Source organism: Panthera leo, chromosome C2 (assembly GCF_018350215.1).
Source record: "Panthera leo isolate Ple1 chromosome C2, P.leo_Ple1_pat1.1, whole genome shotgun sequence".
Taxonomy (NCBI): Eukaryota; Metazoa; Chordata; class Mammalia; order Carnivora; family Felidae; genus Panthera; species Panthera leo.
Window position 1 is genome coordinate 6988590 of NC_056687.1, and position 26758 is coordinate 7015347.

The 26758-nt window shown below is 51.2% G+C and overlaps 1 protein-coding gene across 3 annotated transcripts in view; it reads left to right on the forward strand.

Annotated features, from left to right (window-relative positions):
* The window catches only part of ERG (ETS transcription factor ERG), a 264684-nt gene that overhangs the window by 58943 nt on the left and 178983 nt on the right, over positions 1-26758 (forward strand). For all 3 annotated transcript variants that reach the window (XM_042903746.1, XM_042903747.1, XM_042903745.1), the window contains exons 2-3: positions 12838-12938; positions 21474-21561. In XM_042903746.1, coding sequence (XP_042759680.1) covers positions 21523-21561 — 39 coding nt within the window. In that variant the 5' untranslated portion in view covers positions 12838-12938; positions 21474-21522. The remainder of the gene's footprint in view (positions 1-12837; positions 12939-21473; positions 21562-26758) is intronic.

Sequence of the window (26758 nt, forward strand, 5' to 3'; positions counted from 1 at the left end):
TCTGACATTTGTCGGGCAGGCTCGCGAACTGGACAGCCAGACTTTTACGTTACCGCTCAGGGATAAGAGTCCTTCTTTCCTGAGAAACCTCCATCTCTTCTCTTAAGGCCTTCCAGTGATTAGCTGAGGCCCACCAATATCCAGGAGACAGCCTGCTTTACTTCGAAGTCAGTTAATTGTAGACGAGAACCACATCCGCAACACCTAGACTAGCGTCTGGATACCATAGCCTCCCATGGATTTACACCCACGGTGGTGGTTAAAGGCCTGGCCCCTTGACCTTGACTCCCAGCTCTGAAGGGTCAGCCCAGCTCCAGAGGGCCCCATTGGGTCATCTGAGGCCTTTGCTGGGGCCGGATCACAGTCCTGCTTCCTCCGTCTGCATCTATGGGTGTTGATCCCAAGAGCACGGCCTGTTGAACTTTGCATGCTTATCTCCAACTCGTCAAGTATCTCCAGCTTTGTCCATCCCACAAAACCAGTTAATTGGGAAAGTCAGGACACGGCAGTGAGCTGTCATTTCCTGCCCTGCCTTTACTCCGTGGGTGTGTAATTCACCCTCACTGTAACTCACACTCACCTTTAAATGACCTTCAATAGCAAGAAATATGACTCCAGTGGACCAGGTGTTTAAAATTCACAAGGAATCCCCCAAAACTTATTGTAAGTTCTTCTCCATAAGCCATTAAGCAGCTAATTAAATAGTTAACGTTTACCGTACTTGCTATATTCTGAGAGAGTGAGAGAGAGAGGGGTACAGAGGATCCGAAGTGGGTTCTGCACCAACAGTCGTGGGCCTGGTGTGGGGCTTGAACTCATGAACGCGAGATCACGACCTGAGTCGAAGTCGGACCCTCAGCCTGCTCAACTGACTCAGCCACCCGGGTTCCCCTCAGCCGTTTAAATAGCTAATTTAGCACTTAAAAACAGACTTCCAAGGTAGACTGCTTTGTATCTGTTTTATAGATGTGGAAACGGAGGCACAGAGAGGTTAAGCAACTTTCCCAGGGTCACACAGCTCGTCCTCTCACTCATGATACTATAAATATGAGGCAGGAGTAGATGGAAGAGAGAGATGGGTTGTGCTGGGTACACGCGTCCTTCTCAGCACCGAGGGTGGCTGCGGTCTGTTTTCTGGGCAGGGCGCCCCACGTGGATTTAGAGGGGTGAATTGGAGTGCCCCGAGGGTCTCGTTCTCTACTTCAGAGGGAGGTCCTCCAGAGCAAGTAGCAGACTGGAGGTCGCAGGAAGGAGCAAGAAGACGATGCCATTAGAGCAGCTAAGCTCCCCTCCCAGGTCCCATAATTCGTTTCCGCTCAGATCGCCTCTGGAAGGATCTCGAGTCCTTCTGTTTTACGAGACCGCCTTTTGTTTTTGGTAGTTGTAGGCTGACATTATGGGATGGAGGATGGATGGTGTGATTTCTGGGTCTGCCTGGGGTTTGTCTACACCACGTCTGAAACACCAGCGTGGGGAACACCAGCTGGGAGGGTACTTGAGATCACATTCTTGAGCTTTCTGGAAGGCCATTTTTGGCCGGCTGACATTTTGGGGGGGTTAATCCAGAAAATTGATTCCTGAAACTTGGCGTTTCTGAGATGCCTAGTAAACTAGGGGATTCTGGGGAGAAAGTAGGAGGCATTAAAGCAAAGATTAGCCTGCATGTACCCACTCGTGCGGATTTGGGCTTTGGGACAGAAGAATTAGTTCTATTGAGCGATCAATCCAACTGTAATGCTGCTTAGCTCTTTCTTTAGGGAAGCCTTTCCACTTTTCCTGGGTTTTAACTGTGAAAGAGGATTGTGGAGATTGAGATTGAGAGAGGGCCCCAGAAAGGTGCCAGGAGGCCGGACTCTGGTTTGTCTTCTCTGCTGTTGAACCAGGGTGTGACTTTTCCTCGACTCAGGAGACCGCATGATTCGCAGGAAAACAGAGGCTGGGCCAGAATCCCGAGTTTGAGGCTCTGCTTGTCCGCTTACCAGCTCTGTGGTCTTTGTAAGCCCAAGTTGCCTTACCAGGAGAATTGAGGATAGCAATAATCACCTTCCAGGCTCTCTCAATCAGTGGGCCCGACGAGTAATGCCCCCACAGGCCCTGCAGTTTGGACTGACGAACGAGGCCATTACTGTCCTGCAGAGAAATAGGGGTAGCCTTGCTGTGTTCAGGGGCTCGCGATGCATTTGTCTTTCATACCCAGACTGAGCTGTTCTATCTACTCTGAGATGAGAAGAGAGAACCCCTTCTTTAGAACCCCACCCCCTTCTTTAGAACCCCACCCCCTTTCTTTAGAGAGGGCCGGCCTTGAACATCTGGTCTTGGGATTGCAAACCCTGCTCAGATTCCAGAAGGTCAGGCCGGCACAGGACAGTTCTGGTAGCTAGCTCCTTTCCCAGCCAGAGAAAAAGCGACTGTTGAGTGAAGTCTGTTAATTGCACCTTGTGAATTGCTGCACATCGGAACTCAAGAGAAATTTCAGGTGAGAAGAGAGTGTCCTAAAAACGGGGCGCTGGTTAAACAGGCAGGTGTGAGGGAGACCAGAGGGGGTCTTACCCGCCCCCTGGAAGCTGTCACTGTCACCTGTGTAGTGTGGCCCGTCTCGGCAGCAGTCTCTACCACGTTTCTGCTCTGAGGTGGCCCCACAGAGGCCGGAGTCCCAGTCCCAGTCCCGGTCCCCAGAGTCACGGGGGATGAAACTTCCCATTCTTGGGGCTGAAACAGAGCTCCCCGTCTTTTCCATCCTCCTCCCCCTCCCCGACCTCCCCTCCTGTGCCCAGCTGGCCACCAGGTTCTGCATTCCTGGCTCCTGCATTCCTTGGCTGCCCTGGCCTCCCTCCCTGGCTGGGCCTCGGCAGCTGCTTGGTCCCGGCCTCCCCCTCCCTGCAGTCAATGCCTGGTGAATCCTCCCGGAAGCCTCTTCGGAAACTCGGTGCCCCAGATGCTCTGGGATCTCCAGCTGGGATTTTCAGAATAAGGGTCAGGCTTCTTAGCCTGTACCTCTGGGCCCTCCCGGGGGTCTGTGTCCAGCCCTCTGTGATCTACACGGGCCTGATCATCCAGCTCACGTGCCCCCCCCCCCCCCCCACGTCGAGCCCTCCTGCTTCACCACTTTTCTAGAACATCTGCCGGAGAGACCACCCACCTCTCTCCACACCCCCTGTTGGAGGCTGTTGTCCTGCTGTGTAAGGTTCTCCTCCACAACTCAGGAGGCGGGCAGAGATGGTAAAGACGGTTAAGCTGTTGACAGAGGGCTTTTCCCATAGTGCCTCATTTTATCCTCGCAGGAAATGTGACTGCACCACCGTATGCCCTTACAGACAAGGGCTATGAGGGTTGCCTAGTCCTCCGCCCTGGATTCCTCTCCGCTCTGAGGTCTGTAGGATTTCTGTTGTTAGGATCGCATTTAGATCCTGCCACGCCAAGCTGCAGCTGCATTTTCGTCTCCCCTGACCTATCCCCATGCTTCTTCCTGGAGCCGCTACATTGTCCCTTATTCCGTGACATAAAACCTCGGTCCACAAGCTCACTGTCTTGCAAAGCACATCAGCTGTCCGGAGGTAAGAGACGCACTGTGGACCCTTTTCCTCCTGCAAAACCCCAGGACAAGCTCTTTGCATGGACCGATCAGTTAATTCCCACCGAACGACTCGTTAATGATAGAGCTCATGGAAAATTCTATATGGATGGAATGCATAGCTGGAAATCGAGAAGGGCATTTTAGAAACCTCACGTCAGTGAAGGGCATTCATGGCGAGGCTCATGACTTCTATTTAAAATACGTGGGAGGGTTAAAACTTTTTTGCTTCCAAACTGTGTCCAGTACAAATAAGGTGATCTTTATGTGATGCTCTTAAACCCGTCAGAAGTCAGTGGAGATGGAAAAACTGGTTTCAGAGCTCCTGCTGGTGAGATACCAATCACCAGAGTGCCAAAGTGTTTGAGCAAAGCTGGTGGGCACAGAGTTACTTTCATAGTGAGTTCAAGGTTCTTTGAAATTCTTCACCCTTTAAGGGTACAAGGTAACCTTTCCCTGTTGGTATTCTGTAAGTATTTGGCCATTTTTTTTGTTTGTTTTAATTTTTTTTAAACATTTATTTATTTTTGAGAGACAGAGAGAGACAGAGAATGAGCAGGGGTGGGGCAGAGAGAGAGGGAGACACAGAATCCGAAGCAGGCTCCAGGCTCTGAGCTGTCAGCACAGAGCCCGACGCGGGGCTCGAACCCACAACCTGTGAGATCATGGCCTGAGCCAAAAAGTTGGATGCTTAACTGGCTGAGTCAACCCAGGCGCCCCCTGTTTTGTTTTGTTTTTTTAACAGAGCAGTAATGGCAGATGATGTTGAGAAGTATCTACATTATTAGTCTCAGTATTTTTTTTTCTTCTTTTTTCTTTCTGCCTTTATGCTAGTTGACTTTTCTTAGGAAAGTTTCTACCCTCTTCCTGTCTGCCTCTTCCTACTCGATTCAAAATAAAAACATCAGGGTGATGCTGACAGGCAGAGTTTCACCGAAAAATGATCTGTGTTCTCCTTTGCGGCCCTGCCCCTGTTAACGTTCATTGTTGTCTTTTCTGTTCTATTATGGGTTATCTCGCCATTCAGGAACTTTGCATCTTTTGTCCATAATATTGAGATGTTAATACAATATCGATTCAGTTAACTGGCAATTATTGGTTTTCACACCCAACCTCCAAAACAATCGTATGTTATTAACAGCATTTTGATTGTTTTTTCCTGCCCAGTGTTGTTAATTTAAAAATATGAAACAGACCTCATCATTTGCGAAGATGACATCCATGCGATCGCCGTCCTTAAGATTTGACCTGGTGATTACATCAAGACAAAATTCCTTGACGAAGGTCAGGCTCGTTTCTAAAACAGACTTGGGGTTCTGTTCCCCAAGGACATATTTTGTTAGATGAACTTTCTTAGAAATACATAATGTTCCTTTAACCCGTGGCCTGCTCGTCCCTTGTCTGCTGTATGAAATGACTAAATATTTATGTTTTTCCAGTTGAACTTAGGAAAAAAAAAAAAAAAACAACCCTCTGGTAAATGTGTTTCCCTTAACAGAAGGCTCAGTGTAGACGGGGAGAGAAGTGGTATTTATAGTATTTTCTCTTTCTTGATGTCACCCGCCTTTCAAATGCAGCCTGTTTTCCTTCAAATGTCTCATTTTTACCGGGACCTTGAGGCAGATCACGGTCCGCAGACCGAGGGGCCGTAGAGCTGTTTTGCTGCTGTGTGTTTTGTTTTGGTGGCAACTGTCAGCCACGCCTTCCCCTCCGAGATCAGCTTGATGCTTTCGCGTGGGAATGGCAAGGCTAAAAAGGGATGAAGGGACCTTCCTTCAAGAGCGACGTGGCTTTGTAAGGGTCCATGTGTCTGGGCGTGTTGAGGTTTATATCCATTTCGTTGTCCCCACGAAGGAAGAATGGGGAGGAGGCACCGTGGATGGAGTTTGATTTAGTGTCTTCAGGGGCAAAAGATTGCGCCCAGAGCCCAAAATGAAACGGAACCGAGCAGTAGGCAAGCCAGACCCGACCGAGCTGATGAAGAAGCGTGCGGTCACGGCCGGCGTGCGGCTCAGACGTGATTCACGGGAGACCCTTGCCCTTTTTTCCCCCGGCAGAGCTGCTGGTTTACTTTGGCAACATTTCTTCATGACGCAGGTTAACAGGAGTCCCTTCAGGAGATCCTATAGGATTCCAAGAACTGCCTCACTGAGTTCTAAGTGCGAGCAGAAGACACAGGCCAGTGATTCACCAGTGGAGACATGCACAGGCGCACACACTAACGACGTCAGACGGAAGGAAGCATACGTTTTGAGCTACTAACCAGCTGCAGGAAGCAGGAGAGCTTCTAGGGAGACCCGGACCGCTCATATTTTCTCGTTTTTTGAACTCCCGTCTCCCTAGGGTTTGTCCTTCCCAGCAGTGACTCATCACAGGGACTCAGGCGGGTCTCTGGGCGGGTCTTCCCAGATTTCCTGTGCCATCACCCTCCCTTCCTTGCCAGTTACTTCCGGCTCCTTGTCTCGTGGCTTCTAGAGCACAGGTGTGCGGGGTTCAGCTCCTGCGGGCCGGCTACGGTGATCCTGTGCCTCTCTATCCAACTCTGCGCTTGGGGACAGCTGTTGGCTCCTTGCGGTTGGCCGTGATGGGAATGGTTACTCCACAGAAATTGCCAAATGCTTCATACCAGTTTTCCCTCGGAGAGCTGGTTGTTAAGCATCGAACGGCGCGTCACTTTTTTTGGGGCTCACCACCTGCCAGGGCGGACCCCACCACCGTGCTGTTGCGTCTGGCCTCTCCTCTGGCTCTTCCAGAGTGGGCCGTCCCTCGTTCCTCTCTCTCTCTCTCTCTGGAATCTCTGTGTCTACTCCTCCACCGGTTCCCTCTATCCCACTTGGGAACATACCTTCTTTCCTCATCACCGACAAAGAGCAGTGAACAAAGGGGGTTGTAAACCTCTTGAGGGCAAGACTGCGTGTGCCCTGCTGCATCCTTAGCTGCTAGCAGTTTCTGAAACAAGGAGGCACGTGACAAGTGTTGAGTGGGCGGGCGAACCGGTGCTTTTTCCTTGAGCTTCTCTCCCTTCCTCTCTCTTGGCTGCTCCACTCCTCTTATGGAGCTTCTCGTGGATTATAGAGGCAGGTCGCCCAACGTTTCTGAGCTCACGCTCTGAGTGGATGTAGAGGTGTACAGATGTAGAGATGTGGGATGTAGAGAAAGCCATTCTCCTTCTACCACGCCTCTCCCAAGGGCACTCACTCACCTTCGTGCCTTTGCTCACATCTCCTCCACCTTGCCCGCTCTCTGCCCCATTCCCACCTATCAAATACTAAGTGCCTGTCACGTACTGACTCCCCCAAAGAGGCATCACCATTCCATGGCGCTGCATGCAGTTGTCTCCTCTCCTGTACCTCTCTCACGACTCTCTCCCCCCACCCCCATTCTGCATCCAATCGGTCATTTAACTACAAGTATTATCCCCCCACCGAGCCCTGTGTTTATTGAGGGCATGTCCTCACCTCCAGTGCTGGATGCTTAATACATGTGCAGATTGCGATGGGCCACTTCCCTTAATGATCGTTATTTGTTTTCTAAGTCCTAGGTCTAGTGTTCATGTAGAGAGATTTTATGGGCTAATTTCCGGCAGATCGTTTTATTTTATTTTATTTTATTTTATTTTATTTTATTTTATTTTATTTTATTTTATTTTTAAGTGTTTATTTATTTTTTAAAAATTTTAATGTTCATTTTTGAGACAGAGAGAGCAGAGAGAGACGGAAACACAGAATCCGAAGCAGGCTCCAGGCTCCGAGCTGTCAGCCCAGAGCCGGACGTGGGGCTTGAACTCACGAGCCGTGAGATCATGAGCTGAGCCGAAGTCAGACACTTAACCGACTAAGCCACCCAGGCGCCCCAAATGTTTATTTATTTTTGAGAGAGAGAGAGCGAGAGAGAGAGCGAGAGAGCCTGCAAGTGGGGAAGGGGCAGAGAGAGAGAGAGAGGGAGACAGAGGATCCGAAGCAGGCTCTGCGCTGACAGCACAGACCCCGAAGTAGGGCTGGATCCCACCAACGGTGACATCGTGACCCGAGCCGAAGTCAGACGCCCACCTGACTGAGCCACCCAGGCGCCCCAGATCACTTTATTGTAAAGTTCCAACTGTGGAGCATATTCAGCACATCTGTCTGAGTTGGATACAGACGGCGAAAGCGACTATTGTTCGCAGGTACCAGAGCGAATAGGGTGTTTTCTGCCTTCAGGGTTGGTCCATTCTGTTTTTCCCCACCCGGAGCAGAAGCCCAGAGGATGTCCTGCAGTTACTCCCAGACAGCCACAGCCTATCGGTTTGGTCCTCAGGTGCCTGCCCTCATGGACCTGAGAAGGCTGCCACAGCCCCAAGTGTCACACAGAGAGGACAGGACCCCCGCCTGGAGACTCTTCCCCGAAGTGCTCCAGTTCATTCCCCCGGTGTCGAGTGGCCCATCCCTAACCTGCCAGTGACAAGAAGAGGGGTGGCCCGGGGTCGGCTTTGCCCTTGAGGTGGGGGAGGGTCACTAGCCTTCCCGGGGCCTGGTGGGATGTGGGCGCCTTCTGCGAAGGGGGCGGGGCCGCACACGCGCGCGGCCGCCTCTGCGGCCTTCCGGGGGCTGTGAGCGAGCCAGCCGAGGTCGCCGTGACCGTGGAGGTGATCGCAGCCCCTCCGTCCCGGGCATCCTTCCGTCCGTCCCTCGTGGCGATGGAGCCTTCTCTCGAAAGGCTGCCGTTCGCCCCGTGTCCGGGCTGTTCCCTGTCGCGGAGGGCACGGAGCGCTGTCTGGACGTGGAGGTGGGCGCCTTCCCGGGAGCGGGCCTCGCCGTGGAGCCTGCGCCGCGGCGGACCCGAGGTGGCCAGGAGGGTCTGGGTGCGGGGAGCGGCTCCGCGTGCAGGGTGCTCGGGGAACCGGGAGGCCCCGCGGCGCTGAACATAGCGGTGTCTTCGTCTGTCCGCCTGGCGCCGCCACGAGCACCGCTGCGCTGGACTTGCACCGCCTGTCACCTGCACCTCCCCTCCCTGACCTGCGCCACCTCCCTGTCACCCGCGGCACCTCTCCCTGACCCCCGACTCTCGCCGCCCCTCCCTGACCCGCCTCGCCTCTCCCTGACCCGCGCCGCCTCTCCGTGACCCGCCTCACCTCTCCCTGACCCACGCCCCTCCGTGACCCGCCTCACCTCTCCCTGACCCTCGCCGCCCCTCCCTGACCCGCCTCGCCTCTCCCTGACCCGCCTCGCCTCTCCGTGACCCGCCTCACCTCTCCCTGACCCTCGCCACTCCTCCCTGACCCGCCTCACCTCTCCCTGACCCTCGCCACCCCTCCCTGACCCGCCTCACCTCTCCCTGACCCTCGCCGCCCCTCCCCACCCACGCAGCCTCTCCGTGACCCGCCTCGCCTCTCCCCGACCCTCGCCGCCCCTCCCTGACCCGCCTCACCTCTCCCTGACCCGTGCCGCCCCTCCCTGACCCGCCTCACTTCTCCCTGACCCTCGCCGCCCCTCCCTGACCCGTGCCGCCTCTCCATGACCCTCCTCACCTCTCCCTGACCCACGCCCCTCCGTGACCCGCCTCACCTCTCCCTGACCCTCGCCGCCCCTCCCCACCCACGCAGCCTCTCCGTGACCCGCCTCGCCTCTCCCCGACCCTCGCCGCCCCTCCCTGACCCGCCTCACCTCTCCCTGACCCTCGCCGCCCCTCCCTGACCCGCCTCACTTCTCCCTGACCCTCGCCGCCCCTCCCTGACCCGTGCCGCCTCTCCATGACCCTCCTCACCTCTCCCTGACCCACGCCCCTCCGTGACCCGCCTCACCTCTCCCTGACCCTCGCCGCCCCTCCCCGACCCGCGCAGCCTCTCCGTGACCCGCCTCGCCTCTCCCTGACCCATGCCCCTCCGTGACCCGCCTCACCTCTCCCTGACCCTCGCCGTCCCTCCCTGACCCGCGCTGCCTCTCCGTGACCCGCCTCGCCTCTCCCTGACCCTCGCCCCTCTGTGACCCGCCTCACCTCTCCCTGACCCTCGCCGCCCCTCCCTGACCCGCCTCACCTCTCCCTGACCCACGCCCCTCTGTGACCCGCCTCACCTCTCCCTGACCCTCGCCGCCCCTCCCTGACCCGCCTCACCTCTCCCTGACCCATGCCCCTCCATGACCCGCCTCGCCTCTCCCTGACCCTCTCCACCCCTCCCTGACCCGCCTCACCTCTCCCTGACCCTCGCCGCCCCTCCCTGACCCGCCTCACCTCTCCCTGACGCGTGCCGCCTCTCCGTGACCCGCACCCCTCCGTGACCCGCACCCCTCCGTGACCCGCACCGCCTCTCCCTGACCCGTGCCACATCATTGTCACCTGTGCCACCTCTCCCTGACCTGTGCCGCCTCTCACAGTGCCCCCTGTCTCTCATTCACGCCGTCTGTTACCCACAATACCTCTCTCCCACCCGCACCCCCGTCTCTCGCCCACAGCTTGCGGACGAGCAAACTGGGGTGCAGAGCCGCTCCGGCAGCTGCCGTGTGTCAGCCCGAGCCTGGGACTCCCAGCCCGGGGCTCCGTCCGCGGCACCAAGGCTGCTCTGGCAAATGAACTTGCCCTTCAGATGCTCAGACGCGTCTGGCTCCACCCGCGTCCAGTGGGCACTCTCTAATGAGCACATCCTTCTTCCTGTGACTGTGGAGACTTCGGAGCCACACGGAATCCGAGGGTGGTGGGGACTGTAGTCCTTGGCGGTGGCAGGGCTGGGGGCGGGGTGGGGGGGGCGGGCGGTGTCCTCATAGGGCCACGTGGTCCTCTGCTCTCTGCTTTCGGCGGGACCAGGGGCTGTTGGGCAGGGTTAAGCAGTGTGCTCTTAAACCAGAGCTCTCAAATGGCTGTCTTTTTTGAGTTCTGGAGTCTGGTTTGCAAAATTTTCTGACTTTCTCACTTTGGCTGGGCCAGCTGTTAGCCTCACGCGGCTGGTAGCGTGCCTTTCTCTGGCAAAGCTTCTCTCCCCGGACTTCGTGACATTTTTTTGGATCCTTTGTGTCTTCTCAGCTGTGTTATGGATAATTTATGTTGTCAGATAAGTGCCCTCTGGATAAATGAAATATTAATAACGCCATAATGCTAATTTAAAAATACCCATTGCACATATTTAATAGAATCTTCTCTGGGCTTTACTCTTGTCTTTAAATCAGGTCCAGCAATATTCAGTCATAAATCCAGTTACTCCTTCGGCATGTTGAGGTTCTGGCACTAAAGGATGCTCTGAGATGACATAGGATAGTAAATCTCAGCCCATGCTTTTAAAAAACTCTTACCCCCTCTTCGGCAATTGGAAACTAAATACTACTCTGACCACTTGTCCGTGGAAAGCATTTAACCAAGCGATAATCAACATTGCCTTTTGGATTTGGAGAAAAAGAAACTTGGGAACACCTTTGGTAACTCAGGGTCTGCGCGGCCACACAGAGCATGATCTACTTCACCGTTCCCTTCCCCTTTCCTGCTGAGCACCGTGTCCCTGATCAAGGGAGGCCGGCACCAGGCCACCAAGGCCGGATGGGTACAAGTCGCACATCACTGTCAAGAAAACAGTTCGGAAATCCGTCCAGTAACCTAAAAGGATTATTGCGTAGTTGTTTTTTTTTTTTCTTTTTTTTTTCCTGGTTATCGAAATGAATATTCTTTGTTCTGAAAATTAGGAACATACCCCAAAGAAGATCACCGAGAAAATAAGACTCCCTCGTGTTGGAACCTCAAAGCCGCTTCTGTGAGCGACTCCGTACCCTTCCTTAGAGCCGCCCCCTTCCCTTTCCGCCTTCCCTTTTGTCTTTCATCCAGCTCGTGTTGGTCTTTTTACAATATTGGAATCACGTTACGCATGTGGTTTTGGATTCTAATATTTTCCCGAGAATTTACATTTTCCCATATCACAGCAGACACTTTGTGGGGACTGGGGCAGCCGGACGAACTGTCCCAGAGCCCAGGCCCAGAGACTTTAGGTGGACTTGGCTGGCGCCCCGAGCAGAGTGGGAGAGCCGGCGGGACCGTGGAAACATTTATAAATACTATCGCCCCTTGCAAATATTGATTTTGATGCAACACTTAAGACATTTTCTAGTTTGAAAATATTTTCAACTGAAACAGTTGCCATTTGCAATTTGTCATGTTGTGAGGATTCCGTTAAATGTAACATTTTGGGATTGGATATTTTACTTGGAAAGTTGCATGAGCCCTGAAATTCCTGTATCGCCAAAAAAAGAGATTGGATTTTAGAGCTGTGGCAACAGGCATATTCTAAGGAAGACTCCCTGCCCCCCCCCCCCCTCCCTTATTTCAGTTTGGTAGTGTGTCTAATGTTTCTAAAAACACGGATCCTCCTAAGCATCTACAAATTAAAAGGATTGTTTCTTTCCTGGAACTAAAATGATTGCTTAATTACAGTTCCCAGGATGTTTAATAAACCTTGTTACTCTTTGTTTGAGCAGACGAAAGGGCTCAAGGATGGAGAAACCATGATTACTAAAGCTGGGGTCTGCAAAGGAAGGAAAACATGTTCAAAATATTTTCTTTGCAAAAGTGTATGTGTGCTTTACTATGCCAGATCAGGCTTGGCTTTTATTTCACTCCTAATTTTTGTTTCTTAACGCTGAGCTTTCCTGGGGAGATGTTGTCACCCCTCTCCCCCCTGCCTTTTTTTAAGGGGAGGATTTTATTTTTTATTTTTTATTTTTTTTTATTTTTTTTTTTTTAAATTTTTTTTCAACGTTTTTTATTTATTTTTGGGACAGAGAGAGACAGAGCATGAACGGGGGAGGGGCAGAGAGAGAGGGAGACACAGAATCAGAAACAGGCTCCAGGCTCCGAGCCATCAGCCCAGAGCCTGACGCGGGGCTCGAACTCACGGACCGCGAGATCGTGACCTGGCTGAAGTCGGACGCTTAACCGACTGCGCCACCCAGGCGCCCCAAAGGGGAGGATTTTAAATTCATTCTCCTTTTAGGATTTTTTTTTTTTTTTTAGACGGGGAGAGAGAGTATGAGCAGGGGAGAAGGGAAGAGGGAGAGAGAGAGAAAATCTTAAGCAGACTCCACGCACAGCGCAGAGCATCACTCGGGGTCGGTCCCATGACCCTGGGATCGTGACCTGAGCCAAAATCAAGAGTTGGATGCTCAACCGACCGAGCCACCCAGGCGCCCCTCTTTTTAGGATATTTTAAAATAATATTTAAGAAATAGGTTTGGCCACTAAGCACACGTTTGATCCTTGGTATTAATATTTGGGGGGAAAACCCCAAGGTTTAATATATTTAAATTCTTTTTCAGGTGTTCCACGATCTTTGAAGACCCAAGAAAAGCAGTGTTGGCCAAAAGCAAGACAAATGACTCACAGAGAAAAAAGATGGTGGGGCCAAGGGCAATTAAAGGTAAAACAAAATCCCGGATAACCCTACCTCTCCTAGGCAAGAATTTTTTTTTTTTTTTAAATAAGAATCTATAAATATTTGGTACTTGGATATTTGATATTTGTGCTCCAAAACCTCCCGAGACCTTCCCTTGGTGGGGAGGTGGGTGAAATGGAGGATGACGATTGAAGAGCACATTTATCATGATGAAGACAAATTAAAATCAAAAACCGAAGACCCTTCTTTGGATTGTTTGATGTACGTTGAGGGATTGTGTTGGTTCCACTGATCCTTCCCCCGAGTGAGATGCCCCTGGCCCGGCATGGTCTGCTGGCCCCCGCCCCTGACACAGGGGATGGTTGGTTGTGTCCCTGCTTCGCAAGTATTGACCTTGTCATCACCCTTTTCTCCACTTCCTTCTGTTCTCGTCTGCTCCTTCCAGAAGAGCCGGAGGCCAAGGGCAGTGACTACAGATACTTATGCTTTATGATACGTACATTTTCCTGTCATATCACCAAATTCGCTCTGTGGCTATTTTATAGTTATTTGACTTGTATTCAATGGAAGCCTCATCTCAAGAGGCAGACACAGGGAAAGGTGGGGGATTTCAGCACTTTATCTACAAAATGTGTCCTTTGGCTGCGGAGAACTATCAGGCTTCCCTCAGAAAAGCATTTCAGGGGTTGGAAGAGGTTATGGTGGGGCCTACATTAACACTCATTTGGGCCACGGAACTTAAAAAATCTCTTTTTTGCCAAAATGAAGCCAGGAGTGGTTAGTAGATGGGACGGTAATGCACAGTGCCTGGGATGCTCCTTGAGCCGAGGTGGTAGTCTGGTAAAAAAGAGTGGAAAATAAATCGGATACGATTCCTGAGGCACACCCTCCCCCTTACCCTTCCCTAAATCAGGCCTCCTAATCTTCATCAGTTGAAATATTGGACAAGTCCCTCAGTAAAGGTGCATTCGTTTTCCCCAGCAGCTGGCACAAACAGATCGCCAGCTCTGGAGGCTGGATGCCGAGGTCAAGGTGTGGACAGAGTTGCTTCCTTCCGAGGCTGCGAGGGAGAGTCTGCCCCAGGCCTCTCCCCTTGGCGTGTGATGGCCATCTTCTCCCTGGGTGTTCGTATCTTCTGCCCTCTAGATGAGTAAGGACACCAGTCGTATTGACTTAGGGCCTACCCTATGACCTCACTTTAACTCAATAACTTCTTTTTTTAAAAATTTTTTACTAATGTTTTTTTGATTGAGAGAGAGAGAGAGAGACAAAGTGCAAGCAGGGGAGAGGCAGAGAAAGAGAGAGGGAGACATAGAATCTGAAACAGGCTCCAGGCTCTGAGCTGTCGGCACAGAGCCCGATGCAGAGCTTGAACTCATGATTTGTGAGATCATGACCTGAGCGAAAGTTGGCCTCTTAACCGACTGAGCCACCCAGGTGCCCTTTTTTTTTTTTTCTATTTTTTTAAATGTTTATTTATTTTTGAGAGAGAGAGAGAGAGAGAGAGAGAGAGCAGGGGAGGGACAGACAGAATCTGAAGCAGGCTCCAGGCTCTGAGCTGTCAGCCAGGAGCCTGATGCAGGGCTCGAACCCATGAACTGTGAGATCAGGACCTGAGCCAAAATCAAGAGTCAGATGTCTAACAAGCTGAGCCACCCAGGCGCCCCCAACATTCAGTTTTTAAGTCAAGGATGTTTCCAGTCAATTGACAAAGGTCCCTTATGAATTTGTTTATTGAGAATCATTCCTCTCAAAGTTGCAGCATTTTACACAGTATCAAATCTCTGCTCTCTCAATCATAGCAGTTACCACTTCCTAAGTGCTTATTGTGTACCTAGGACCACAAGAGGTTTCTTGGGCGTGATTTAATGCAACTTCACAAAAGCCTGGTGGAGTTGGCCGCGGAGGGAGAGCCCAAGAGTGGTCCCCACTCAGGTACTCACCAGTTGGGAACAGACCCCGGCCAAACCCGGTATTCACAGCTGTGTGCCATCAGTTTGGAGGTAGATAACCGAGGAGTCTCTTCTCCCCGCTTCTGACATCAGATATGTGGTGCCTTTTTCAACACCATCAACGAATTTTCCAACTCTCCGACCCCAGCCGGGTATCCTACGATTTAATTCGGTTCTGACACTCCCTGGGGTTAGTGTCACACCCCAGACATGAAGGGCTCCGTCCCGCAAGACTGACCTCCTCCATCTACTTCAGATGCCAATTCAAGGTACCGGGTCCCTCCCCAGATTGCCCACATTTCTGTCCAACTTGCCTACAGACCCGGGGTTCCCACATCCCCTTCCGTGATTCAGTAATTTGCTACAAGGACACAGAACTCAGGAGAAGGCTGCACTCACTCTTACAGTCTGTTATAAAGGATACAGGTGAACATGGTGAGATCTAGAAGGGGCCTGAGAACGGGTGCTTCTGTTCCCCTGGAGTTGGAATGTATCACCCTCTTGGCTCTGACTCCTGTCATTTGGGTATATATATTTTTTAAGTTTTCATCACAAAGGCATATGGATTATTTAAAGTTTTTTTCATGTTTATTTTTGAGAGAGAGAGAGAGAGACAGAGCGTGAGTGGGGGAGGGGCAGAGAGAGAGGGAGACTCAGAATCTGAAGCAGGTTCCAGGCTCTGAGCTGTCAGCACAGAGCCCGACGCGGGGCTCAAACTCACAAACCATGAGATCATGACCTGAGCCGAAGTCGGACGCTTAACCAGCTGAGCCACCCAGGGGTCCCAAGGCATATCAATTATTAACTCAATCCCCAGCCCTTCTCCCTTCCCCAGAAGATGGTGGTGGGACCAAAAGCCCCAGGCTTCTCATCAAGGCGTGGTCTTCCTGGGACCTCTGTGATGCTCTCTAGGGGTCCCTCAAAGGTCACATCGTTAGATGCTTCTATCGTTCTTCTCACTCAGGAAGAGCCAATAGTTTTAAGAGCTCTGCGCCAGGAATGGGGGAAAAGACCAAATATCTTTTCTATTTTTTTTTCAAGTTTATTTATTTTGAGAGAAAGAGAGAGAGAGCAGGGGAGGGGCAGAGAGAGAGGGAGAGAGAGAATCCCAAGCAGGCTCCACACGGTCAGTACAGAGCCTGACTCGGGGTTCAAACTCACACACCGTGAGATCGTGACCTGAGCCAAAATCAAGAGTCAGATGCTTAACCGGCTGAGCCACCCAGGCGCCCGGAAATATCTCTTCTATTATACCACAGTCATATTATCTCCATTTTACAGACGAGTAGCTATAGGCCCTACAGGGTGAAGTGGCCTTTTTCAGGTTTCTGAGAAGAGCGCCCTCCCTCCTCCATGCCTTCGAGGACCCTCTTGTCTCCCCAGCTGCACCCGTCCCCCATTCCGCACCACACCTGCGGTGCCTGGGAACCCACAGCTCCTGCCCAGACTGGCCTGAGCATCTCTAGGGCCTGCCCAGGCTTCTTTCCTGCAGTCTGTCTCGTTTGGTAGATTCTGTGTGTTTCCCTAGGCTCGAAGCATGGCCATCAGGGCAGCTGTTCGATGGGGCATGGCAGTGTGGACTGGGGTGTCCACATGACTGTGGGAGGGCCCCTTGCACATGGACACAACTGGGGTTGGGAAGGACAGGTAGGTCACCTCCATGTGTGCTCTTGCCCCAACCCTGCAAATATCCCTGTCTTCTCTGGACCATTTTGCACCCATGCCTCCCGCATTATGAAATGCGTATTTTACCTGTGGCACTGTGTGTCCATCCACGCTTTATACAATTATAGTAAAGTAACCCAAATCAAATATTTGCTTCTGTTTTGTGAGACATTGGCATTCTTATTTTTAAAAATCTTACTAATTTTTTAAAATGCTTATTTATTTTGAGAGAGAGCGTGTGTGAGCGGGGGAGGGCAGAGGGGGGAGGACAGAGGATCGAAAGTCGGCCCTGTGCTGACGGCAGGGAACCCGACGCGGGGCTCGAACTCACGAACCGTGAGATCATGACCTGAGCCGAAGTCAGAGGTTCAAATGACTGAGCCTCCCAGGCGCCCCGACATCGGGGTATTTTTGAAAAAAGGAGGAAGAACAGTGACAAGTAGAATTCTGTTGGGTATCAGTACGTTTTATTTTTTAACATACCCAACGATGAAATAATGCTGGATCATGAAACACAAAGTCATCAACAGACACGTTACCAAATGAAGTTATCGCAGGAAACCAATATTAAAGGAGGGGTTTTTAGACAACATGGATCCAAGCTCTGCAAGGGTTCAAAGCCAGGTAAAATGGAAAATGAAAGCCTTCTCACAATGATACATGACCAAACGTCATTCATCAACAACTAAAGTTTGGAAAAATTAATCCTTAGCATCACAGAAAGAAATTAGAAGCACTCTTAAAAAAAATCCACAAAATTCCTCCCGAAGAGCAGAAAAGAATAAGCACCTGAATGGCCGCAGAACCAGTCAAGGACCTCTGTGGGAGGAGGTAGCTTGCTAAGTGGTAGAACTTTTATCCTCTTGGTCTCGAGGTGTTTTGCTTTTGAGCTGATCTGGTTTGCAAGGTGGGGCGCCATTTGCTCTGTGAATGTTTAATAAATCCCTCCGACAATGGTGATCCTGGTGGTGGTTGGAGGTTAAGGTCATATGCCTTGGTTCCCTCATGTATGGGGAGCAGGGGGGACTTTTTGTTCCCCGCCTTCCCGCCTTCCGGCCAGCCCACATGCCTCAAGGCTCCTTGGTGGCACCTCCTTGGCTCCCCTCACTGTCAACTCTCTCCTTCCTCTGGGTGTTGTCCTTGACCTTCATTGGGCACCTCTTGATATCTATATGGATTATTTTCCCGTTCCCATCCCTTGAGGGGTGCGGTGGTGATGCATCAGTAATATATACACCCCCTTCCCTGCCATTTCCTCTCTGAAAGTACCCACAGCTTCCCCATGAAAGACAGGAGACACAAACAGTTGTTCCTTAAGTTTATCTCTCGGTTGGTCACACACTGAATGGCAGCTGTAACTTCTGTGACATTTCTGTGGTCTCGGGCATCCAGAACGTTGATTCCATTTCGTCGTATCAGGAATCCCCAGAGAGTTGGCAGGGTCCCATCCTGTGAAGTGGAAATTCGGCTGCTCCAGGAAGGGCTCTGCGAAGCTCACAGGCCCTTCGGGTAGTGGTATCTTGGTTACTCTTCAGTTTCCAAACTCATTTTGAGGGGAGGACGGGGGTTTGAGGCCCTGTCTCTTAGCTGGATGGAAATGGTGCGGTTGTGTGTTGGGAAAAGTTTCTTTCCTTTGAAATCACTGTTTGAGTTCTTTTATCTCTGTAGCTAGAAAAGTTAAAAAAATTTAAGTTTATTTATTTTGAGAGAGAGAGAGAAAGAGAGAGAATGAGCAGGGGAGGGACAGAGAGAGAGGGACAGAGAGAATCCCAAGCAGGCTCCACACTGTCAGTGCGGAGCCTGATACGGAACTTGAACCCATGAACCGTGAGATCATGACCTGAGCTGAAACCAAGAGCCAGATGCTTCACCCACTGAGCCACCCAGGCGCCCCTAACTGGAAAAGTTTTAAGGGGGATCTTGATAGCCTGGTTATCCAAGGCATATTGTGTGTATTAGTAACTTACTGCTACAAAAAGGCTGCGTAACAGCCACCCTAAATCTCAGTGGTTTGAAACAAGAAGAATTTATTTAGCTCACAAGCCTGTGGGTTGGCCATTCAGGTTGGCCTTGGTTGGCCAGTTTTGGTCTTGAGGTGTCCCTCCTGTGCCTAGGGTTCGGTTGTCTTATCAGATGATCTAGAATATTCTTGGCTGGGGATATGGGATGGCTTGGCCTTGCACCACGTGCCTCTGTTCCTCCAGCGTTCTAGCCTGGCACGTTCCTGTGGTGGCGGGAATTTGCCAGTGGAAACAATTCATGCCTCTTGGGGCTTTATCCAGGAACTGGCACACTGCCCTTCTGGTGCATTCTGGTGACTGCAGCAAGTCGTGTGGACAGCTCCCAAACAAAGGCTGGGGAAACAAACGACCTCTTAGGTGTGCGCACCACAAAGTCATATGGCAGGAGGTGTAGACACAAGGAGGGGAGGGGAACTGGAACCATCACTGTAGGTCACCGTGGGGTGACAGTACACCATGAGCTACTTAGTCTCTGTCTTGTCTAGGTATCTAGAACACTTACCGGGTGTTTGGGTTCTCCATCTGTGATAAACTGTCCCCGGACCTAGTAGCTTAAAAACAACAACTGGTTTATTATTTCTCATGGTTCTGTGGGCTGCCTGGACTCAGCTGATAGTTCCGTTTTCCTGATGTCAGCAGGGGCTGTGGCCACCTGAGAGACGATGTTCTAGAGTGTCCAGGGTGGCTGCCTTATGGGTCTGGCATAAGGTGCTGGCTGTCAGCTGGGGACCAGCCTTGGGCCTTGGCCACGTTGCCGTGCGGCTCGAAGTACGGGAACTGGGTTCCCAGAGTCAGGAAGAGGAATCTTCTGGATCTACTAAGGCTTCGGCTCCAGACTTCCAGTGGAACGTTCCTTCCACCGATTTGGTGGGAAGGGATGAACTTTAACTTGTTACGAGCGGCAGGATATGTGTGCAGAGAGGCAGAATTGGGTGGGGTGAGCTGCCCCAGGGGGATACCAGGACATGTAGGAAGAACGGTTTGCTCCTGAGCGTGGGGGTCGTGCAGTGGGGAGCCTTCCTTTTGTCAGGAAGGCTCGAGGATGGGCCTCTCTCAGGCCGAATGGCTTTGGGAGCAGAGTGTTGTTTCCTGGGGGGATCTCTGCTCTCCTGAGGAGACCGCCTTGGGGGAGGCGAAGGTTCTCGGGTCAGAGGAGCAGGGGTCCACGTTTGTCATCTCCTCGTTCAGCCACGCTCTCTCTGATTCGGGGAGGACTCCATGAAGCCCTTTTGGGAGACAGGCCCCAAGCACGCAGACCTGGAGGCAAAGGCTTCCCGTGAGAAGCCCGTCTTTGTTGGGAGTGGATGTGTTTGTGCCTTGAGAGGGTGGGAAAGGCAGAACACAGACGTAGTTAGGGCTCCGGGGAGCGCCTTTGCGTACCCCTGGAAGAATGTGGTCGACAGCAAACTCGAGAGACAGCTCTCGTGGCTGTCGTCCTGGAATTGATCTGTTTATTTTCGTGTGGCAGTTTACTGCTGCTAAGAATCATAGGCCGGCTTTGCACAGGAGAAGACAACGAAAAAATGGTAGGTGAAAGAAAATAGTGATGGCACCTAAAGATATAAATTGAAAGAGGGGTTTTCAGTGCCAGAGAAGACATACGGCTAAGATGTACAGAGAACCAAAGACGGGGCGGGGCGTGGTTCCTGCAGCCCAGGGGGAGGGTCCCCAGGACTAGAGAGGTGACCACAGGGTCAGTTATGACCAGAACGGTAGCCAGATAGGAGGGGGTGTCGAACGGGTGGTGGGAAGTGTGGGGAAGGAACAGCCCACCCCTCTCTCCTCCTGCCCCTGCACCGTCTCCAGATGGTGTCACAGGGACCAAACATGTTGGGGGCCAGAGGGCAAGGGAACCCTACCGAGGCAGCCTGTGGGGGTCAGCCGTGGGGGCACGGGGCAGGGAAGGGGGCCGTGGAGGGTGGCTCTGGGGATGGGAGGGGACAGACGGACAGGAACCAGAACATGCTGGTTTATAATCTGAATAAAGGAATATATTGGATGAGGTCTTTATCCTTAGAGTATGGGCACCTTTAAATTTAACTCATTTAAATTTAAATTAAATTCTAAAATGAATTAACATATCTTCCTCGTATAGGGCTTAACCAGTTCATCTTGTCAAACCGAAATGTCTTAGCGGCCTCGGAGTCAGGCCAGTGCGACTTGAATCCTGGCTCCGTTGCTTATTAAGCAGGTGATCCCGAACAAATCGGTGACCCTTCCTGGGTCTCCATGTCCCCGACTGGACAGTGGGGATGCTGACTCTCAGACGGTGGTTAGGATAAAATGAGAAAATTCCTGTGGAGCCCTTGGTCCAAGGGCTACTGCTTAGGCATTCAATGAGTGATAGCTGTGCTTTTCATTAAGAGCCTAACTGTGAACTTTTAAAGATGTTTAGGTATTAGTTTTTGGGTTTTTTTTATGTTTATTTTTGAGAGAGAGCGTGAGCAGGGGAGGAGCAGAGAGAGAGGGAGACACAGAATCCCAAGCAGGCTCTAAGCTCTGAGCTGTCGGCACAGAGCCCGACGCGGGGCTCGAACCCACGAACGCTGAGATCGTGACCTGAGCTGAAATCAGACGCTTAGCCCACTGAGCCCCGCAGGCGCCCCTCATTTCTTCCTTTAAACGATCCCTCACCGGCGCTGCCCGTGTACCATGGTGTGTGTGAGCTGCCTGTGACGTGGGTTTGTTGGGGCTTGTCAGACCACTGTCTCACTGGCCCTCAAAGGCAGTGACATCCCCGGCAGGAGAGAAGTGGATTTTCCAGGAGCTTCCTCAGGGCGCTTCCTGCCCTCGCAAGGTGCTTGCTGGGGCAAACGCGTTCAAAAACGGTGATTCTTTTACCATAGTGTGTGGCGTTCGGTCCTAACGGGAAACAAAGCGTGGAAACGTGGTTATTGACGACTGTCCCTTTTGTCGCCCAGCTGCCTCAGGTTCTGAGCGGATGGTGAATGAGCTGGTCGACTGAAGGACATGGTTCAGACTGTCCCGGACCCAGCAGCTCATATCAAGGTAGGTTTCATCTCGGCCGGGGAGCCGCTCTTGCTTCCTCCTTGGCTGCATTTTGGTGGATGCGGGCCCGCACATCAGCCCGTGCGGGGGGCAGCCAGCCTCTGCTGTGGGCCGGGTCCGGCCCGCCACCTGTTTTTAGACTGCCATGAGCTAAGAAAATGGTCTTGACAATATGCAGCGGTTGAAAACAATCAAAAGAAGAAGAATATTTCCTAACCCGTGGTAAATTAGATCTCGTTGTCCATAAAGAAAGTTTTGCTGGGACGCAGCCACGCTCCCTCATTTCCACACCGTGTGTGGCTGCTTTCGTGTCCTGACGGCAGAGCTGAGTGGCGGCGACCAAGACCGCGTGATCCGCAAAGCTGAAAGTATTTACTGTCTGACCTTCGGCAGAAGATGGCTGACCCCTGAATTGACACAGAAGCCACATCCGGATTCTTCCAGCTTCTGTTTTAATGCCACCCCCTTGCCCCTTGCCGGGGGTCACCTGGGAGGACACCGGAGGCTGTGCCCTCGCACTTCCTGTGCCCAGGGGTGGTTTTACCTGGCCACGCCCGCACGTGGCACCTGTTCCACCTGTTCCCCAGCTGCACCTCCCCGTGTCTTTGGAGGTGAGGCAACAAGGTTGAGTCCCGAGCCACCCGGGAGTCCTGAGAGGAAGCCGGCCCGTTTGGCACACACGGGCACAGCCGCCGGGAGGAAGTAAAGAGATGGCTTTAGTAACTTGACCCAAATAAAAGTTACAGGAAACACTGGGGCTTGAGCTACATTACCCAGATCGGCTGTCTACACCTGTGCTAGTTAGTTCAGCTGTCTACACTGGCCCAAATCATTCGCCACCTTGCCAGTTCTGCACGTCCCCTGCGTGTATTCATTTTCCCTAAGTGGCCTCGTAGGTTTCACTGATCTAAATGTTCTTTGCCTGAAACATTTCCTGAAAACGGAAAGTGGCTTCTAATTGAAAGGAAAGTTCACCCTTTTTTGGCCAAAATATGAAGTGCCCTCCAACGTCACGCACACACACGCACACATCTTAAAAGCAACGCGCTTGGGAGTGCTATGTACCGGGTGTAATTCACGCTCTTCCACGTTTGACCGCGGATTTAGAAGGAACGGGTTCAGTGCGTTGTTCAAGGTTGGTGGGTGCTCCCGAAGCGTCAGAAAGAGGGGCTCCCCAAGGAGTGTTGAGCCTTCAGCGTCGGGGAGGAGCAGACCTCAGTGGCGGACACTGTCGTGTGGCTTGTGTGCGATGTCTCACTGGGGCCGGGACAGTTATGCCTGTAACACGTGCAGTGGGCAGTCTCCCGTGGACGTGGTAAGGCTCCTTCGGAAATTCCTGGGGCGTATTTGGCAAGCGTGTCCGTGCCACACAGGGACGGGGGAGGGGGAAGGCTTTTTCCGTTTCGTCTTTGTTGACCGTGAAGCTGAGGGATGCAAATAAAAGCTCATGGAGAAGGCCAGACGAGAAGAATCTTCTGTGCCTCAGGCTATGAAGGTCAACCACCCAAAGTCATCATGGTTGGCATTTTATTCCTAGCCAACGGGAAGGAAAAGCTGAAGTCAGCAAGAAATCATTAGGGCTTGTTTTTAAAAGCTAATTCATCAAATGCAAACAGTCTTAGATAAACCCAAGAAGCATGATCTCTGATGATGTGTTTAGTGGACAGGTCGGCATTTGATCTCAGGAGCGAGCTGTATTTCCAGCTCTCATTTCTCTCATTATCATCATAGCCGTTACCATAAATGTAAGTGAAGGCTGAAGAGAAAGAGAACCAGGAGAATTTTTTTTAATACATATCAACTCAGGAAGTAAAAATAAAAAAGAAATCTCAACTCACATTGCTTCTGTGTTTTGAAGATGAACTGGCAGTTAGAAGTGCCGTTATTAGCAGCTGATGTTGGCTCTGAGTTGCAGAGAATTATATTACAGACATTTGTTTCCTTTGTAAAATCTATCAAATTCCAGCTATTGGAATTTGAATAATTATTCCTGGACTTCCTCCCCCCTTTTTTTTTGTACATGAGATTGGTATCCTTGCCAAAAAAGTTAAGAAAATAGATGGCCTTCCACGGCTTCCTTAAAACACCTGATTTGGGAAATTTATTCACTAAAATTTTATGTGCTGTGAAGTCTCTGGTTCTGGGCTGAGTGCAGCTTTTATTTCTGGGAGGGGAAGTTCTTATAAATGGCATATGAACTGTTCCACTTGATGTGTTAATGTAAATAGTGGAAGATTTTGTCTTTGGCTCATTGCTACTGAGCGTTTTTTTTTTTTTTTTTCTCATCTGAAAAGGACCTGAATTCCCCACAGAAGTGACTTAACATTGCAGGTGTGCGTGGAAACAGACGTTTATGACTCCACATTTGTGTCCATAGTCTGATCCGGAGGGAAGTCATGTTCCTTTCATATTTAAGAAATTTATTCTCCATGATTTACTATAACTCTCTTCTGCCAGAACAAATTACTTTTCCCCTTTTATATGTTTAAGGAGCTAGAAATAATAATAATAAAAGGGAGGGATGGTAAGTAACTGTGAAATATAGAACATTCTTGATTTAAAAGAATATTAAGAGTTGTGGCAATTTCGTTGACAAAGAGAATGAGCAGAACTTTAATAAGAAAACATTTTCAGCTTATTCTCTGTCGGTGCTAATACCAAGTCACTAAGCACATTTTAATTTGTCTTTCTCTGCTGGTCCTTCCACGTCCTGTCTTATGCTAGAAATTATACTTCTGTGTCACATAAGCATGATCTTAGCATGTCAGGTGTGTGACCATGCTTCTGCTCTGCTGGGTGGGTACAGTCCATGGCTGTCAAACGTCAACCCACGCTATTATCCCAAGGAGGGAAAGACTTGCAGATTTATTTTGTTAGGATTCGAGATTTTGGTCATTAATTCTCATTCTAATGTTTATTTTTGGGAGAGAGAGAGAGAGAGAGAGAGAGAGCGAGCACGAGTGGTAGAGGGGCAGAGAGAGAGAGGGAGACGCAGAATCGGAAGCAGGCTCCAGGCTCCGAGCGGTCAGCCCAGAGCCCGACACAGGGCTCGAACTCGTGAACCACGAAATCACGATCTGAGCCGAAGTCAGATACTTAACCAACCCAGGCGCCCCCCCCATTAGTTCTCATTCTGATAAAGGAATTTTTGATTCACGTTATCGCGTTTCTTCTCAAGAATTTCATCCTCTTAATACTTCCATATACTAACATTTGAGGAAAAGGATTAACATATTAGTCAAGTTTACAGCTTTAAAGAGACAGCCGATTGGCACATTTTTAAACTGTTCCCTTTAAGGCTGTTCGCCAGGTATTCGCATAGAAGGTTGTACGTTTCGGAACTGATCAAGCGAAGCCTGTATGAATATTCCAGTTTCACTCATGGGTCCACCAGAGGTATGATCTAGGGACGCCGGTTACAGAACTGTCTGCCTCGTGCATCCTGGCTAGGTTCATGTCGTGGATCAGAGCGAGGGTCCTGGCATCTTAAGACTTGATTCAAATCCCGCTCCCTCATTTACTAACCTGGGTGGTTTTGAACAGGTGCCTGGGGTTTCCTCTTATTTGAAATGCAAGCACTGACTTTGTGGGGTCAGAGTGTGGACTGTAATTACACGCAGCACACAAAAACCCCATTGAGTGTTGAACTACTGTGAGCTGTTCCAGTGGTATTCTATAAAGTGAGGGTAGCATCCCTCTTAAAAATACAGTATTATAGTGTCTGTGATGACACGGAACAGCATGGGTCTGTCTTACAAAACACGGAGCCGGGTGAAAAAAAAAGTCCAAAACAATGTGATCTATGGCACAATGCTTTTCACAAATCCATGAAGACATGTCCCCTTCCCCAGCGTCATGTAATTTTCATGCACGCACTTAAAACATAGTGATCACATCAGAGTAGATGGGTGCACAGGTGGGATATGTTGTCTGGTGGCTTGGAGAGAAGGGTTAAGGGAAAAAATAATAGTACAGAGATAGTACAAGTTTATAGCATTGAGGTTCGGCTGCGGTGCTCAGGATGGTCTCCTGCACACTGGGGGAGGGGGAGCGTAAATCAGCACGACCCTTTGGTGTATAAGTCGAGTGTTGCCTAGTGAGGCTGAAGACGCACCGACCCTGTGCTCCAGTGGTCCCACCCCTGGGTACACCCCTGTTGCCCTTGGATGCCTGGAGATGGGCATGAGGAAAAAGTGAACAACCCAGGTGCCCACCAGGAGAATGGATAAATAAATGGCATTCTAGCCCTATAACGGAATACTACACAGCAGTGAAAATAACAAGTGTCTACCTGTGTCTGTGTATCAGTGTGGATGATTCTCAAGGTTGGGAAAAAAAAAAAACAAGTCACAGGAGAGTAAATACAATATGATCCCACATGTAAAGATCAAAAAGTGGTAGGACAGGGGCGCCTGGGTGGCTCAGTCAGTTGAGCGTCCGACTTCGGCTCAGGTCATGGTCTCACGGTTTGTGGGTTCGAGCCCCGCGTCGGGCTCTGTGCTGACAGCTCAGAGCCTGGAGGCTGCTTCCGATTCTGTGTCTCCCTCTCTCTCTCTGCCCCTCCCCTCTCTGCACCCGTTCTGTCTCTGTCTCTCTCTCAAAAATAAATAAGCATTAAAAAAAATGTGATGGGACTGAAAACATCATGTTGTCAGAGAAAACTATGTGTGTCGGAAAGAAAAAAAGCCACATTGAGTACATACTTCGGGACGGGCCTTACTTACCTTGTCAGGGAGGAGAGAGCTTGGGGAACGGGTTTCTGAGGTTGCCTGTTGTGAGCTGAGTAGCACCTTCCCTGTACCCACAAGGGGCTTGGGGTGGGTGGGGGAATAAGGGACCACAAAGACACAGCACCTGCCATCCAGGGCGCAAGTCACATGTTCCCAAACACCTGGGATGTGGCGCTGCACACAGCCAAGGAGGGACCCAGGGCAGGGGGCTGGGCGGACGCCTAAGGGAAGCTGCCTGACCTGCTCTACCCACTCACCTGTCCTCACCTGTGAGCAGGTGCTCAGCTGTCCTCACCCATCCCCCTCACGGCACCTGTGCCCACGTGTCCCCCACTTCTGATAGCCTAGTGGCCTCAAGTCCTCCGAGGTATCACACTTAACTGTTTATTGCAGGGGAGGCACGCGGGGGGATTCTGAGCGTGCTCCACGCGGCCGATGGCTCGCAGGTGCAGTTCGGGAGCCGCTAT